The 19,131-nt window shown below is 41.5% G+C and overlaps 1 protein-coding gene across 2 annotated transcripts in view; it reads left to right on the top strand.

Annotated features, from left to right (window-relative positions):
* exoc6 (exocyst complex component 6) overlaps positions 1-19,131 on the top strand; it is a 149,786-nt gene that overhangs the window by 98,384 nt on the left and 32,271 nt on the right. For both annotated transcript variants that reach the window (XR_008811869.1, XM_056297792.1), the window contains exons 17-19: positions 11,759-11,870; positions 15,539-15,673; positions 17,419-17,598. Coding sequence is in view for 1 of the 2 variants with exons in the window: in XM_056297792.1 (XP_056153767.1) it covers positions 11,759-11,870; positions 15,539-15,673; positions 17,419-17,598 (427 nt within the window). In the remaining variant the exon portion in view is untranslated. The remainder of the gene's footprint in view (positions 1-11,758; positions 11,871-15,538; positions 15,674-17,418; positions 17,599-19,131) is intronic.

The raw sequence follows: 19,131 nt of genomic DNA, 5'->3' as shown, positions 1-19,131 counted from the left end.
AGAAATGTAGCAGTGAAATAGCCAAACACTTGTCTTCGATCTACAGTGAACACGGTGCTCCTAAAATAATATATTATGACCAAGGTAAACAGTTCCATGGTGCTGTGAGGGAACTTATGCAGTCCCTCAAAGTGAAGATCATTCAAAGTGCCGCTTATCATCCACAGAGTCAGGGAAAAGTAGAGCGCATTCATCGATCATTGCGTAAAAAAAATTGTATGACCTGCTAAACCTACAGCGAGAAGGAGTAAACTGGGTAAGTCATTTGCCAGTTTATGCCAAAGTACTGGATGAGGACCCAAAGAAGACCCTGCACTGGGCTTCACCTTTTGAGATCTACTATGGCAGAAAGAGTGACAATGTCATGCAACCTCTGGACTGTGATCTTACAGAGGTGGAAAGAAAGACCCATCCAGGTGATTTCAGTAGCGCTTTACCTACCAAGAGACAATGACAATCATTTAACAGGAGAAGATCAATGATTAGGCAAAGAGCACGTCGCGCAAACGAGAAATGCATGAATAGACTAATCCTCAAAGCCTCAGGATCCACACCAGTGCCAATATACAGTGTCGGTGAAGAGATTTTGGTAAAAGTAAAGGACACTAAGCATCATGTCACCAAGAAGTACACAGTTATGCCTGGCACCATTTTCAAAAGAAATCTGAGGTTGTCCAAATACAATGTACAATATCAAACACAAAATGGCTCCAAGCAGAGATGGTTTTCAGTGGCTGACATCACCAGTATCACACGTGGTGAGGAAAAAAGCAGAATGAAAACATTTCATCAGTTGACCATACCTACAAGAAAAACCTTTCTCTTTGCCAATACCCACACAGAGCATGTCCAATCATTAATTTATTCTGGAATGACCGTGAAGCTTGATCCTCTCCCAGATGGGAACTGCCAGTTTGCAGCTATGGCTGACCAGTTAGCAGACCTGGGAATCTTTCAGTCACCTGCAACTCTAAGAGAAGAGATTGTATCAGATTTGGTTGCAAATCCTTTTGCTGTTGATGGTACATCATTATCTTGCTTTGTAGATGGTAATTGGAATGGCTATACAAGCCATATGGGTGAGGTCGGGGCCTTTGGAGATCACATCACTCTCCATCGAGCTGCTCAAATGTTCATCATTCAGTTTCTGATTGTTTCAGCTCTTGGCATGGATGCTACCTCAGTTGTTTCACCCACTGAAGGATACCGTGACGACGTACCCATATTAGTTCTTGGCCATATTGCAGAAGGGCATGGGGATCACTATGTCAGCCTTAGTGGTCCTGTCAGTTCCTAGATAGAGAGTATTCATGAGGCGGAATTGCAAAGGATCCCAGCAAATAGACGCACTGCACCAAGGCCAGCATGTGAATTAGAAGTTAATGGTGATTCTATTCTTGACATTCCTTTGGTTAGTGCCCCTGAATCTCCTGTCAATGTGTCCAATTCTGACATAGAATCCTCAGTCACCCTACCTGAGGAAATTCTGGAACTAATCATCAAGCTCACCCTTGAGATGGACATGAGCATGTTAGGAACATTCAATAGGGTTTCTCGTCTTTTCAGACATCTATCCAGATCTTTTCTAACTTGGATCTTTGTGCGAGATGCATTGGCTACCAGTCTGAAATTGAACCAGGAAAATGAACCTACCATCAGTATGATGAAACTATACAAAGCTTCTGGTCAAAATAGCGGCTTGGCACTTTGACTCAAACAGTTCTTCTCTAACACTCAGAATGGATGAAAGTGTGGCTTGTGCTTAAAAATCTCGAATTTGGTATATATCAAGTGAAAGATATATACTGGAAATGGTTCAAATGGGTGAGTTTTCTATTCTATTATAGAGTATGGAAGGCTCATATAGAGAAGGGACAAAGCGAGAGTGATGAATATGGATACTGTTTAAAGTCATTCACTGTTAAATAACTGTTTAAGGTCATTCACTGTTAAAGGTATAAAATGACTGTTTAAAGTCATTCACTGTTAAAGGTATAAAAATTACTGTTTAATGTCATTCACTGTTAAAGGTATAAAATTAATGTTTAAAGTCATGTTACACTGTACATCCAAAGGAATTGAATCGAGTGCAACTGGACTTGGTATATATCCGTGAAGACGTTTCGCCTCTCATCCAAGAGGCTTCATCAGTTTGTGCCTTTCTGACTAGACCAAGCTAGTCTGATTGGCTGGTGATGAAACTCAGATATTTATCCTCTTTGGAGTCATTATCAGAGCTATTGATGTCCATGCCGCTTTGTGTTCCGATGTTTAGCAACGCCCGTCGTTATCAGAGGTATTGATATGCGTGGCTCTTTTGTGTTCCGATGTTAAGCCACGCCCATCGTTATCAGAGCTATTGATGTGCATGGCTCTTTGTGATCCAGTGTTAAGCAGTGATGGTCGTTGGGGGTGTTAATTCGACTTCGTTAGTGCTCCATTCAGTGGTCATGACTCGTTGGAGCCGTTAGTGACCGACTTGTTCTTGGAGGCTAAGCTTCTGGAGTCTCCTGGGTAGAGATGGTTTTTAAAGCTCCCTTCAGGTGTTCGAGGACAGCAACGTACACATTTTGGACAGGGAAGATAGATGGTTTGAAAGAAGGGTGAAGAAAGCCATCTATGCGAAACTAGAAAAACCATCCCTCAACAGAGGAGGAGGTCTGCGACACCACCTATCTCCCACTTACAATGTGTCCTTTCATCTCTAGCCAGGAGACTCCAGAAGCTTAGCCTTCAAGAACAACAGTCGGTCACTGACGGCTCCAACGACTCTCATGACCACTGAATGGAGCACTAACGAAGTCGAAACTAACACCCCAACGACCGTCGCTGCTTAACATCAGTAGCTCTGATAACGCCTCCAAAGAGGATAAATATCTGAGTCTCATCTGCAGCCAGTCAGACTAGCTTGGTCTAGTCAGAAAGGCACGAACTGAGGAAGCCTCTTGGATGAGAGGCGAAACGTCTTCACGGATATATACCAAGTCCAGTTGCACTTGATTCAACTCCTTTGGATAACCATGACCTGGATGAATGAGGACATTCACAGACACTTTACACTGTACAGGTTACATTTACGATCGTTGTTGAGGAGATGTTACTGTAGCCTAAATGGCTGTTTTGATTAGATTGGCTCGCCCTGTCATGCCATGTTGAGTTCAACATTCTGTTCTGTGGGCTATTATAACAAAATAAACATATAAAAAACAAGTACGGTTAAGTCTGGTTACTTACTCAACATAGCATATTTATATAATTAAATCCATTCCTATCTCTACCATATCATGTTTAAGAAAATAATAATTGTGATATAGGCTATTGCAATTCTGCACCAGTAGGTGGCATAATTGAACGAATTGCAGTAGCCTATTCCACAATTATTATTTTTTTTAAATCGGCCTTATTGCCTTGACAGGCGCTCAGCAGTTGTATTATTTTCCCACGCTTGCCAAAACAATTAGGCTGTGAGCTCACAGACATTTGACAGTACTATTCTCAATGCAAAGTGGGGCTAACAGGAAATAAATCACCAGATGTGTAAAAAGTATCATCAGTTTTGGGGGGAAAAATGACCCACCTGAAAATGTAATAAATTCCCAATAATGTAATAAGTTATTACATTATCGGTAAAATTTTATTACAATATCAGTCAGGACATTTTATTACATTATTGGTCAAGTTATTACATTATTGGGTTTTATTACATTTTCGATCAAGTTAAGTGAAATTTTTATTACATTATCAGGCGTTATTACATTATTGGGAAATTATTACATTATTGGGTGCTACATGTGACTTATAACATTTATGAAGAATATGATGCACAGGATGCCAAGCAGTGTCCAGACACCACCGGAACAGCCCAGGACCCAAGCCACGCGACCAGCATCATCATGTAAAAAAAAATTATGTGAGGGGCGGAATGGTAGACGGCGTCCAAGTGGCGACCACCATCATCACCATGGAGACCTGGGAGGAGAACCGACTGCAAGTGCAACACAAGGGAGACTCTCATGACACCATTCAAACACAGAAAAAGAGAAAGGAGAAGACATCATTCAGAGAGAGAGAAAAACCATGTGAGAGAAGAGAACAGTTTGCAATAGTCATTAGTCATAATCAATTAATTCATCAATTAGTCATAATCTATACTGTATAATCTCATCGGCAGAACAGTGGTTGGTGAATTCATTGAGACAGAAAACCAACCCACCATCCAGTAAAGGTTGTGAAGCACTCAGCTTAAAGGCAACTGATTGTAAGCTAAGGCAAAAAGATGAGTTTTAAGTTTGGATTTAAAAACAGGCTCTGATGGTCTGATGACAGCAGGCAGGTTATTCCACAACAATGGAGCCCAATAGGAAAAGGCCCTGCTGCCACCAGCTGACTTCTTTTTAACTTTGGGTACACGCAGGAGCCCTGTATTTTGACAGCGAAGAGCTCGAGATGGCATGTAAGGTTTAAGGAGATCAGACAGGTAGGATGGGGCAAGCCCATTTAGGATTTTATAAGTCAGCAGAAGCACCTTGTATTCTGATCTAACATGGATAGGAAGCCAATGAAGGGAGGCAAGAATTGGTGTAATATGGTCAAATTTCTTAGATTTAGTTAGGATTCTAGCTGCAGCATTCTGAACCATCTGAAGACTTCTAGTACTAGAATGTGGCAGTTAGAGACAAACGTTTTGTCGCTGTTAGTTCCAGTGTCTGAAGGAGAGCACAAGCAAGCATTTATATTGTATTTCGACTACAGTAAAACGATGGATCGGTTTTTAAAGAGAACAGGTGATGGAGGCGAGACTTCTGCAACAGCTAAGATACCGAAGCATGTGGTCAGAAAATACGACCCTGAATACATTAGGTTTGGATTCACAATGGCAGGTAGGGATGGAGAGCCGAAAGCACAATATGTCGAATGTGGTGAAGTCCTCTCAAATGAATCATGAAAACCATCAAAGCTGCGGAGACACTTAAACACAAAACACCCTGGATGTGTTGGAAAACCAAAATAATATTTCAAAAGGAAGCAAGACGGGCTTCAAGCACAACAGAAAGCCATAAGTACGCTAACAACGCAACCAAAAGCTGTTCTGAAAGCGAGTTACCTGGTGGCTGCTCGTAGCAAGGCAGCATTTACAATCACAGAGGATCTCATCTGGCCTAGTGCCGTGGATATGTACCAAGAGTTACTGGGGAGGCAGCGGCCACGAAAATCCAGACCGTGCCGCTATCAAATGACACAGTGAGTAGGATAATTGTTGATATGAGCAATGACATCGAAAGCCAACTTCTGGAGAGAATAAAGGCAAGCCCACATTTTGCCATACAGCTGGATGAGTCCACTGACGTTGGCAGCAGAGCTTTATTGCTGGTTTTTGTGAGATACAGCTGGGATGGTAATTTTTACGAAGATCTACTTTTTTGCAAAGAGCTTCCCACCAGAACCGCGGCAGATGAATGCTTCCGCTGCCTTGATAATTATACTTCACTGGAAAAGGACTAGATTGGAAACATTGTATCGGTGTCTGCACGGACGGCGCTGCATCGATGACAGGAATGCATCGTGGTGTTACCAAGCAAATCCAGGAGAGGGCACTGGAGGCAAAGTGGACGCGTTGTTTCTTACATCAAGAAAATCTGGCTTCGAAGAAGATGTCAGCAGAGCTGCATGACGTCATGAATGTGGCTGTGAAAACTGTCAACTATGTTAAAAAAGATGCAGTCAGCTCGAGATGTTTTGCTGCTGTGTGAGAGGACGGATGCAGATCACCTGCAGCTCTTGTATCACAGTGAAGTAGGGTGGCTTTCAAGAGGACATGTGCTTAATCGTCTGTTCCAACTGAGGGAAGAAGTGCATGTATTTCTTGATGAGAAGCAGTCCCCTCTGACAGAGCATTACAGCGATGATGCCTTTTGTGCAAAACTAGCCTCTTTATCAGACATGTCTGATCAGTTGGATCAGCCGAATATGTCAATGCAAGGAAGAAACAGCACCGTGTTTTTGGTTTCAGACAAAATTGGGAGGTTCAAGAAAAAACTCATCCTTTGGAGCAGGAGAGTCAAAGAGGGACGAATGGATATGTTCCCACACCTGAGTGAAACTTTGGAAGGTTCTCCTCCTGTTAACATTTCCAATGTTTTCACCCAGCATTTAACTCAGTTGTCAAATAAATTTTCAGATTACTTCCCAGAAGACCCCCGGAATGGAAATCTTTGGGTTTTAGACCCGTTCTCAGTGGATCCTGCATCTGAAGACATGGCCCTTTTCCACTGTGTTGGAAAACCAGCTGATGGTACTATCAGCTGACAGCAGCCTGAAGCTTCAACTCGCACAAGTTCTGGATATTGGCTGCCGGTGAATATCCTTCTCTGTCACAACGGGCAATCAAACTTATGTTGCCTTTCACCACCACATACCTGTGTGAGTCAGGGCTTTCTATTGTGACTGTCACAAAATCAAAGGCTAGGAACAAACTTTGAATGCTACTCTGCGAATCAGCCTCTCACCCACCCCACCCCGGCTTGATCTGATCATTTCTCAGAAGCAACCCCAAGTATCTCACTGAGGGAGGGCAAGTAGAATATTTAATTCAATCATTGCAGCTGACAGTGACATAGCAGTCGTTTACAGGTCAGAATACCCCTTTATTTATTTATTTATTTTATAAGGTTTTACATTTCGGTATATGGGCCCTGACTGTCTTGACACATACCCAAGTGGGCCTTGAGTTACAAAAGGTTGAAAACCCCTGTCTTAGGCCATGCATGCTACATTTTAAATCTTCGACCATACATGTTACATGTTGACTCTTAAGACATGCATGTTACATGTTGAATCTTATAACATGCATGTTACATGTTGAATGTTAGATCATACCTGTCACATGTTGAATCTTATACCATATATGTTACATGTTGAATGTTAGACCATACATGTTACATGTTGTATCTGACCATGCATGTTACATGTTGACTCTTGGACCATGCATGTTACATATTGAATCTTAGACCAAGTATGTTGCATGTTGACTCTTAAGCCATGCATGTTACATGTTGAATCTTATACTGTGCATGTTACATGTTGACTCTTATGACATGCATGTTACATGTTGAATGTTAGATCATACCTGTCACATGTTGAATCTTAGACCATATACATATGTTACATGTTGAATGTTAGACCATACATGCCTGTCACATGTTGAATCTTAGACCATATACGTGTGTTACATGTTGAATGTTAGACCATACATACCTGTTACATGTTGAATCTCAGACCATGCATGTTACATGTTGAATGTTAGACCATACATACCTGTTACATGTTGTATCTCAGACCATGCATGTTACATGTTGACTCTTATACCATATATGTTACATGTTGAATCTCAGACCATGCATGTTACATGTTGACTCTTAGGCCATGCATGTTACTTGTTAAATCTTAGACCATACCTGTTACAGCATGTTACATGTTGAGGTGAAAGCTCCATGTTTTAAGATGGACCATATCATATAATTGCTGTAAAAGTAATATGGAAGACTGTAAAATTAATTATGTGTTGAACAGTAAGTTTATGGACTGTGGCAGAGTTAAATGATCTTTACTAGATTCCTGGGCCAACAAGGCCTAGCTGATGCTTTCTGGACTACCTGCAGATGAAACAGTTTTCTAGTCAAAGCGGCACCAGGTCAGTTTTTGGATTTTGACATCTTTAACATCAACTATCACAAAGACAACCAAGGGACTTTTTTTCTTCTTCGTCGCCTTAGCAACAAGATATGCACATTTATTTACAAACCGTAGCTGGAAAGGCTATTGTGGATGCAGATTAGCTATTTTCAAATACAAGATAAAGTAAAACTGCCATACTTGCACCATAAAGCAATCCCCTTATTTCTTGGCAGGTTTCATGCCCGGTGGCAGACAAAATCTATAGCAAAAACCATCATAAACATCACATAGTGCAACCAAGATGAGCTTAATTATAATATGTTAAAACAGAAAATTTACCTGGTAGTGTTTTAAAACAGGAGAACAAACAGTTACAGCGGATAATTCATGAAATTATAAAGACATGAACGACACATAATTGGCTTAGTCTTAATATTGTCTTGACGACATTCATTTGATACATTATAACCAATATAGCCTACATCGATGTTTCCTTCCAAAGGTAATGGCAAGCCAGGAAGAAAGCTGTAGTTTTCACATTCAGGATTGCCTGGGGACAAAATGTCAGTGTTGTTTCAGAGACACAAAGAGACACAATGTGTTGACATTTGAGGACACTTAAACAGTGCTTCCTTGAGGAAATATTCTGTACCAACCAATATAAATGAAACAAGAATTACAGTAAATAAACTAACCAAATCAATGTGAGAGCTATGATCCCTTAGTGATTCTATTAAATCTACCCATATCTTTCACCTTAATGAGTTATGAATATTTTGTACCCCCGTAACTTTATTACCATTCTTAACTTTATTACAGTTTTGTTTTGCTTGTCTGTTTGCCTCTGATATATTATTGTTATTATTATTATTCATTATTGTTATTATTGTAGTATCTGAGTTCAGTATGCAGTAGTATAGGAAAGTCTTGAAGATGTTGCCCATTGACAGAAGTACAAAGACTATAGCTAGACTAGCTACAGTCTTTACACTTACTTCTATTTAGCTGTTCACTGATGTCTTTTTTTTTGGGGGGGGGGGGCATTTCTGTCTCTGTTTCCCTTATTTATGTATTTATTCATTTTCATTTTGTTGGCATTTCTGTCTCACTCTATTTCCTTCTGCATATGTCTTCAGTTTTGATTTACAAGCTGTTGAGTCAGTGCTGGCTATCTCTATATTAGACATCAGCTAAAAGCTGGTGTGGATCTGGTAACATGTTGTTCAAATACATCATCAAAGCTTGTGTATGATGCAGTGTGTATGATAACCATAAACGTATAAATACATTCTTGTACTTTTCACCTTCCCCCTCCTTTCCTTCTGCACACATGTAATGGCACTCGCACGCTTTCAGTTACAAGTATTCTTTCCTTCAGGTCAAAGGAACTCTTGTAAATGAAAAGGTCACAGGTTCTATGACCAGGTACTATGTTCTTAACAGGAAATAATGCTTTAACACTGAACGTGGAAGCTATGTTTTTGTCAGAACATGCGTCATATTGTTGAACCTGTTTGCTCCTTACAGAAATGGAAATTTGAGGATCAGCTGTCAGAAAATATACAGTACCTGTTGTCTTTCATAGCATTTGTTTCGACGTCTCACTATTAAGTTAACGTGCTAGCTAGCTTGTAGAAGCAGAAACACTCCACTGTTTGCGGACAGGCCAGAGTTAAAAACTAGCCTATGGTGAAGGCAGTCATACCGGTATCTTAGCGGCTGGCGCCCAGCGATGGAGGTGTCTGCTCCAGTCTGAAGACAGTTTAGCTAGTCAGTTTAGCTACTTGTGAGAGTAGCTTGCTTCTGAAGTGAGAGGTGATTGAATGATGAGTGACGCTGCATCAGTCATGTATAAGGCGCAGGGCCCAGACACAGACGTCTTGACTGCCAGCCAATCAGGGCTGGCATAATGGTACAAGTGCTTCTGTGAATACACGAAGGGGCATATCCCATAGTGAGACATCTCACTCATGCTACTCAGAGAAACGGAGTTATGGATGTAACCTAAAGAATTTCTTCATCCTGGGACATTTTTCGTTTTTCTATGAATCCTAACCATAAAGAGACAAACAACCAACCAACCAAATGTCCACCTCTTCACTATATTGTCATTTTACCATCTGAGACAGCTCCATTTCAGAGATTTGTGTATTTTTTCTAAGACTGTTTCTATTGCAGTTTTAATTGTGTACTGTTGCTTTACACTTTATTCGCTATGGGATCTCTGTTAATTCTATTCAGTTATGATTGTGTTGATATTTTACTATTCAGCCTGGTATGGATCCAGCAGTAGTTGGGTATCCTTAAACAAAAAACTTATCTGGTCACTGATTGGAAGTAGCTTTGGATAAGGTCATATGCTAAGTGTAACATTTTAATCCCAGAATGTTGGATCAGTTCATCTGGACACAATGTTTACTGAGAGAAATGTTTCATCTTCTAAGTGACATCGTCAGTCTCAGCTGACTGCAGATATCCCCAATCTTATAACGGCACAATTGCATAACAACTGAAACTGGTTTCATATGCAAATTGCCATGACCATTTTATTAGAGTTACATGGCCATGTGTACTATTCACAGAGGATTGTGGAAGATTTGGAATCACAGCATTGTAAGATGGTGACAGATGTACTCCCCCTTGTTCAGAGATGGTCATTCCCTCTTCACATAGATGGCCTATTTGACTTCCATTTCAATCTAGCATTCTTCCCTATCAAGGATGTGCACATCCTAATCCTGTAAAGAGTAGCCACTGGCCTGTAGATGGGTGTAGACCACACAGAGTCGCGGCCTGACAAGGTAGCTCTTCAGTGTTGAGCCATCTACTACACCAGTGTCTGTTTGGTTTCTCCAGTGTACAATTCATGGCAATCCTCCCAGCACTTAACAGTGTACACTATATTGCGCTGTTTGTGCCAGGGGACCCGATCCTTGAGGTGAACCAACTTCTGGTGCAGCATGTTTTGGGGTTTGAAAGCCATCTAGACCCAATGTTTGGCTTTGACAAATGCCCAGTTAGGATAATCACACTTACTCAGGGCCTGTTTAATGTGGGATATCGCCCCTTCCCAGGCCACTGTGCCAGTGGGGATGTTGTCAACTCGGTGGTGCAGCGTCCCCATTTACAGCAGCCAGAGAAGGGGAGAAATCCCACATTAAACAGGCCCTGGTTAAGTGTGGTTAACCTAACTGGGCGTTTGTCAAAGACAGGAAGACGCCCAAACAGTGCACCAGCCAATCGAAGAGAAGAGAAGGACAACAGTTGCCTAAGCGAAAACCAGCGGTGATTCCGTATCTGGTGGGAGTGTCGGAACAGTTGAGACAGTTGCTTTCAAACCCAAAAACACGCTGTGCCAGAAATTGGTCCACCCGAAGGATCGGGTCCCCTGGCACAAACAGAGCAATATAGTGTAGCTGTTAAGTGCCAGGAGGATTGCCATGAATTGTACATCAGGGAAACCAAACAGACTCTGGCCAAGAGGATGGTACAACACAGAAGAGCTAACACGTCAGGCCAGGACTCCACAGTCTATACCCATATACAGGCCAGCGGCCACTCTTTCAAGGATGATGTTGTATGTACACAGCCTTGATAGGGAGGAATGCTGGTTTGAACGGGGAGTCAAAGAGGCCATCTATGTGAAGAGGGAACGACCATCCCTGAACGGGGGGGGGGGGGGGGGGGCTAAAAGTACATCTGTTGCCATCTTATAATGCTGTGATTGCAACTATTACCCAGTCCTCTGTGAATAGTACACATGACCATTGTAACTCTAGTTAATGGTCACGGCAACTTGCATTTGAAACTGATCGCTGGTTTCGGTTGTGACCCAACTGTGTGCCTGTTTTGGTCATTATGCAGCTGTACTGTTTATAAGGCTGGGAATACCTGCAGTCAGCTGAGACTGATGAAGTCACTTAAATGAGGGATGAAATGTTTCTCCCGCTAAACGTTGTGTCCAGATGAACTGATTTAACCTTCTGGGATTTCCTTACCTGGATTACTGAGCATGCATCAAGACATGGAACACTTTAATATATCTGTTCATAGATATTGTTTGTTTGCTTGTTTGTTTATGCAGTTCAACAGAAATTGATGATATGCTACGAAAGTCAACCAACCTGCTTCTGACCAGAACACTTAGTGGCTGTCTGCAAAATCTCATCAAGAAACCACATATAGGTTTGACTGAGGTAGGAACATTTCTACCATTATTGTAACAGTTTTAAAAACTAGTTACCATTAACCATACTAATAATTAAAACCATACGGCTACAGTCACACATGCGCAAATGCAGGTGAATGACCATGGCCTGCAGAGGCGAAATTCGTATCTTGTCGTGCTGAATGTGGGCAGTGCAGGATGTGACGTCAGGTGGCGCCAACTATACACACTTCTGTTATATTGGTTGTTAGGCTAGGATTGGCCGGTCAAAGTTCACCAAAGTTGAACTCCACGCAAAGCAAAAGATGCGAACTTCCTTCGCCACCGGAAGCAAATATTGTGCTCACCTCTTCATTCACATAGAATGGAAGTGAACGGAAGGCAAATATTCACCAATGTTAATTTTGCGCATGTGTGACCATATCCTAATAAGAACGCTTTATAAAATTAACATCAGAACAATTCTGTTATTAAGTTTACTACTTGTACTAATTGTGCTTTGCTGGACCTTATCAAGAAACTATGCACAGGATTAACTGAGTTGGGATCCTTATTTGGACTGGCTACAGTTTTAGCATAATAAAGTATCTCTAGAGGCCTTCAGTCATAACTTGGGTAATGCCATAGACCTATTAATGCTGTGCAAAAAGAATGTTCAAAGAAAATAATAGTGATGATAATAACAACTATAATAACCCTGTGATGGCCTGGCGGCCTGTCAAGGGTGTCTCCCTGCCTGCCACCCAATGACTGCTGGGATAGGCTCCAACATCCCCGCGACCCTGAGAGCAGGATGAGCAGTTCGAATAATGGATGGATGTTTACATATGTGTACCAGCGAGCACTCTGTCATCCTATTGGTCAACATCAAGGAACACATTTTAGGAGATGTCAGACTAGGCAGGAAAATACAAAAAATTCTGACTTGCTAGACTTTTCGTCGTGGGGCGTCCAAGACACCTCATCGCTGTTCTTCAATAATATCACTACACGAGATAACGACACCCGTTAGTCATTCCCAACATTGAGCCCAACGCTGGAAATTTGTTGGCAACAACAAAATTATGTCAAAATCTGGCTGAAATCGTATAGTCTGATCCTGGCATTAGGTACAGCACCCACGCCGTTTTGGGCACCACCTCAGCTCAATAAATGTAATGTGGAGAGCATCAAAATTAACTTCATGACTTTTCCCAGATCTAATGGTTATAGTTGATCCCCAGTGGACCTTTTTACAAAGTTTTGTCTTTAAGCTTTTTGGGTGTTGTTTATTTATTATCTGCTCTAGCTTTTCCAACCTCTAACGGTAATAATAATTGTCCAAAATTATGTGAAATAGCATTTTTTTATTTTTTTTTTTAATTGAAAAATTTACAATTTTCTTGGCAGAGGACCCCAAAACCCCCACAAAGTATGTACACCTCAATCTTCCACAATCCGACAGAAACACTGAAATTTTAAGCTAATCCGATGGACATGAAGACATATTCATGGGCATATTGTGTACACAACAGCACCATTGCTGGAAAAAAAAAGTGCTTTACAAAGAAACAAAACCAGACAAGGCAAAAATAAGAGTAAGACCAAATAAGTAAGAGTAAAAATAAAAACAGTATAAATAAATAAAAACAAATATCAAACATTTGTAAAAGCTTCCATAAAAAGCAATGTTTTAAGACAAGATTTAAAAGAAGCTAGACTAGGTTGAGTCTTAGTTCAACAGAAAGAGCGCTCCATTGTGTCGGGGCTCTAACAGCAAAAGCCCAATCACCCTTTGTAACAAACCAAGACCTGGGAATAACCAGCAGGGCTCCATCTGTGGATCTTAGTGGTCGAGAGGGTGTATATCAGGTCAATAAATCAGAACTATATGTAGGAGGAAGACCATTTAAAGCCTTAAAAGTGACCAATAAGATTTTAAAATGAATTCAAAATATAACAGGGAGCCAGTAGGGAGGCATGCACAGAAGTGAAATATTCATGCCTCTTTGTCCTTGTAATGAGCCGAGCAGCAGCATTTTGTACCAACTGCAGGCGGTGGAGGGAGCCCTTGCTGATACCAGAATAAAGTGCATTACAAAAGTCAAGCTGAGAATAGATAAAAGCATGTACAACTTTTTGCAGATCGTTAATTGATAACAATTATCTAATTTTGGAGATTAGCTTGAGCTGGAGAAAGTATGACTAAACAACATGTTTGATTTGATTAACAAAACCGAGGTTAACATCAAATATTACCCCAAGATTCCTAGCAGCCTGCTTAAGACTACCTGACAGACCACCAAGATTAGTAACAAAAGGGCTGATGGAATTCCCGGGACCAAACAGAATGACCTCAGACTCATCATCATAACATTTAAGGAAATGTTTGGACATCCATGATTTAATGTCGGAGAGGCAAGTTGTGTGAAATTTGCTAGGGCACTAGGATCTATGGGTTTTAGTAGCATGTATGACTGAGTGTCGTCAGCATAAAAATGGTAAAGCACATCATGATTTTGAATGACCTGGGCAAGGGGCAACATGTATATAGAAAAGAGTAGAGAGCCAAGAACTGAGCCTTGAGGGACACCACAACTCAACTGAGCCATCGAGGAAGTAGTTACCCAGAACAATAGAAAAAGTTCTGTTGGTGAGGTAAGAGCTAAGAGCCGAGCTCTTGATGCCAACTGAAGTCTCTAAGCGATGTAAAAGGATTTTGTGATTGACTGTGTCAAAGGCAGCACTTAAGTCTAAAAGAACTAAAATCGAGCAGTCACCTCTGTCTGCAGTCAACAGTAGGTCATTAGTGACCTTAATTAGAGCTGTGTCAGTACTATGACGTGCTCCAAAACCAGACTGGAAACTGTTAAAAACACTATTAGTGCTCACGAAAGAAATCAATTGAGATGAAATTACTCTTTCCATAACCCTAGATAGAAAAGAAAATTTGGAGATTGGTCTGCAGTTACTTAGGGACAGGAGATCTAAATTAGGTTTCTTGGGCAATGGGTGATGCTTAAAACTGTCTGGAAAAGAACCAGAGGCCAGAGAATTATTAAGAATTTGCAGAATAATGGGGCTGATAGTTGAAAATACCTCATTGAGCAGCTTATTCCCACTCGCCAAAAAACTTGCAAAAAAACAGCTAATGTCCACCTTTGGTCAATGAAAAAAGGTGAATGTTAACGGGTTTTTTGGCCAGTGGGAAAAGGGTATTTAGTGGTAATGATGTCTAAGATGCAGAAGGAGGAGTTCATATTGTAGACTGTGCTCTCTAACACTGAAATTGTTGCTCAAAGACCCAAAAAAATTATTAAAAAAGAAAGAACCCAAAAGTAGTTGTCCAGTTTAGTAATGGGAATCAATGACTGCAGTGGTAGCACTTGTCAAACTTTTTGATAATTAAACTCTGTGTGAACTTCACTGTATTTCAGCATTAAAATGAGAACTGACAACAGCAATGTCCATAGTGAGGTGGTTCACAACTTACACATTCCAATCTTCTTGAATGTGCGGTGCTCAAGGCCCCAACTTGAAATAATAAGATGCCTTATTAAGGCACTGATGGTAGAAGCTTCTTATGCATTCCATTTGACTGCGATAAAATTGCCAGATACAGAAGCAGGACCTGCCAGTCCAGCTAAAAAAGTTACCCTAAAACCTCTCCCTAGATTGATACCTGATAATAATGTGCACTTTAATCTATTTCTCTAGCTGGTACAGATCATCATTAACACCACCCACTTGGAGCAGGCCTGCAGGTACCTGGAGGAATTCATAACAAACATCACCAATGTCTCCCCAGAGACCGTACACACCACAAGACTCTATGGTTTGTCAACTTTCAAGGTATGAATCACACACAGGCACAAAAACAGCAGCACAAAGAGAAGCACATACTATATTTCCAGTATAATGATATTGGCAGTATATTTGATATTGTTAATATTGAACATATCAGTGCTACACCACATTAGTTGATTAGTGCATATTTGTGTGTTAATGCTAGCAGTTAATACTTGCTATACCTGCATGTGGATGCCCCTGAATTCCTCTGTAAATGTATTGTTTTTGTATGCATATGAATGCATCTGCATGCAAATACTGTATACCTAGGTGTGCCCCAATGTATCTGATTATTTTTATACTCACTGACCACTTTATTAGGAACACATATAAACCTGCTTATTCATGCAATTATCTAATTAACCAATCATGTGCCAGCAGTGCAGTACATAAAATCATGCTGATACGGGTCAGGAGCTTCTGTTATTGTTCACGTCAACTATCAGACTGGGGAAAATGTGATCTCAGTGATTTTGACCATGGCATGATTGTTGGTACCAGACGGGCTGGTTTGAGAATTTCTGTAACTGCTCATCTCTTGGAGATTGTCACCCACAAGTCTCTAGAGTTTACTCAGAAAAGTGTGAAAAATGGGAAAAAAAATCCAATGAGTGGCACTTCTGTGGATGGGAATGTCTTGTTTATGAGAGAGATCAATGGAGAATGGGCAGACTGGTTCCAGCTTACAGAAAGGCTATGGTAACGCAGATAACCACTCTGTACAATTGTGGTGAGCAGAAAAGCATCTCAGAATGCACAATACGTCGAACCTTGAGTCGGATGGGCTACCTCAGCAAAAGACCATGCCGGGTTCCACATCTGTTAGCCAAGAACAGAAAGCTGACGCTGTGGTGCGCACAGGCTTACCAAAACTGGACAGTTCAAGACTGGAAAAATGTAGGATGGTCTGATGAATCTTGATTTCTGCTGAGGCACACAGATGATAGTGTCAGAATTAGGCACCCATAGCATAAAACCATGGACTCAACCTGCGTTGTGTCAACAGCCCGGGCTTTTGGTGGTGGTGTAATGATGTGGGGAATGTTTTCTTGGCACACTTTGGGCTCGTTAATACCAATCAATCATCTCTTGGATGTCATAGCCTATTTGAGTATTGATGCTGACTGTGTGCATCCCTTCATGGCCACAATTTCTCCATCTTTTAATGGCTACTTCCAGCTTTATAATGCACCATGTCACTAAGCAAAAGTAATCTCAAACTGGTTCCATGAACATGACAATGAGGTCAGTGTTCATTGGTGGCCTTCCCAGTCACCCGATCTGTAGCATCGTGCAGAACTTGCACGATGCAGTCATGTCAAAATGGACCAGAATCTCAAAGGATTGTTTCCAACATCTTGTGGAATTCATGCTATGAAGAATTGGTGCTGTTTTGAGAGCAAAGGAAGGCCCCTACCCACTATTAGTTTAGTGTTCCTAATAAAGTGTTCAGTGAGTGCATATTTAAAATATATATTTAGTACATTTACTCCAAAAATATCTTTTGTTACCTTTTACCTATAGTTATAACCCTTTAATCAACGGCAGACATCACCTCAAAGACTTATCCATGAAATGCAGAACAAGACATGACTAAGACCAAGACCAAAAAAATAAGATACCAGAGTTTGCCGTACTTGCTTCAAAATAGTGTCAACTATTCAGTAATTTTATTCTTATTGATTTATTAGGTCTCGATCAAACAGGAAAACAGAAAAGAATGGGCTAATTACAACATTTATTTATAGGATGCTCGTCATGCTGCAGAAGGGGAGATCTACACCAAGTTGAACCAGAAAATTGATGAATTCATCCAGCTAGCAGACTATGAATGGGGAATGGCTGAGTCGGATGGCCGTGCCTCTGGATACCTCATGGACCTGATCAACTTCTTGCGCTCCACTTTCCAGGTCTTTACTCATCTGCCGGTGAGTGGTACACATTCTCAAATCCTTCACCATCCATAAACCCTCCATTATCATTTTCAGTGGGCCGTTGTGTTCTTTTGATTATTTTCAGTGTTGTTTTTCATAAATTCGTTATACACACACACACACACACACACACACACACCACTGTACATACATACATACATACATACATACATACATACTTACATATAAAGATATTCCTCTCACCCTTTTTTATCAGGGGCCTGGGAGTTTGAGGGTTCTGCACATTATCTTAGCTGTCCCTAGGACTGCACTATTCTAGACAGAGAACTCAGATGTTGTTTCTGGAATCTGCTGGAGCCACTCCCAGTTTGGGGGTCACAGCCCCTAGTGCTCCTATTACCACTGGGACTACTGTGGACTACCCTTCCACAGCTGATCTAGTTCTTTCCTCAGCCCTTGGTATTTCTCTAGCTTCTCATGCTCTTTCTTCCTGATGTTGCCATCACTCGGGTTGCTACATCGATCACTACAGCTGTCTTCTGTTCCTTGACGGCCATCACAATGTCTCTTTGGTTAGCCAGCACCTGCTTATCAGTCTGGAACTTCATGTCCCACAGGATCTTAGCTCTGCCATTCTCAACCACCTTTGGCAGTGTCTTCAATTTGGATTTGGGGACTTGCAGTCCGTATTCAGTACAGACATTTCTGTATACTATCCCAGCCACTTGGTTATGCCTTTGAGTGTACTCGTTCCCAGCTAGCATTTTACACCCTGCTACTAAGTGCTGGACTGTCTCTGGGGCGTCTTTGCACAGGCTGCATCTTGGGTCTTGTCTGGTGTGGTAGATCCCTGCCTCAACCAATCTGGTGCTGAGTGCCTTTTCTTGCGCTACTATGATCACAGCCTCTGTGGTGTCCTTCAATCCAGCCTTTTCTAGCTACCAGTAGAATTTCTCAATCAGTGAAGTTTTCTATCTGTCGATGGTACATCCCATGGAAGGGCTTAGTCTTCCATGATACTGCCTCTTCTTCTTCCTCCCTACTCTCTGTCTTCTGCTGCCTGAGATACTCACTCGGCATTTCATACTGGGGGGCCTCTTTCTGGTGTACACATGGAAGTTCCTTGTTTCATCCTGGATAGTGGCCCTGATACTCACTAAGCCTCAGCCCCCATCTTTTTGCTCAACATACAGTCTCAGGCTGCCGGACTTTGGGTGGAACCCTCAGTGCTTTGTGAGGAGTTTCCGTGTCTTGATATCTGTGGCCTTTACGTCCTCCTTTGGCCAGCTTATTATTCTAGCTGAGTATGTGATGACTGGTAGGGCATATGTGTTGGTGGATTGGATCTTATTCTTCCCATTGAGCTGGCTCCTCAGGACCTGCCTCACTCTCTGGAGGTATTTGGCTGTAGCTGACAGCCGTGCTGCCTCCTCATGGTTTCCATTTGCTTGTGGAATACCCAGGTATTTGTAACTGTCCTGTATGTCTGTTATCCTGCCATCTGGTAGTTCAACCCCTTCAGTGCTCACCACCTTTCCTCTTTTTGCCACCATTTGATCACATTTG

Source organism: Lampris incognitus, chromosome 17 (assembly GCF_029633865.1).
Source record: "Lampris incognitus isolate fLamInc1 chromosome 17, fLamInc1.hap2, whole genome shotgun sequence".
Taxonomy (NCBI): Eukaryota; Metazoa; Chordata; class Actinopteri; order Lampriformes; family Lampridae; genus Lampris; species Lampris incognitus.
Note: the sequence above shows the minus strand (reverse complement) of the source record. Positions and strands in the feature narration are given on the sequence as shown.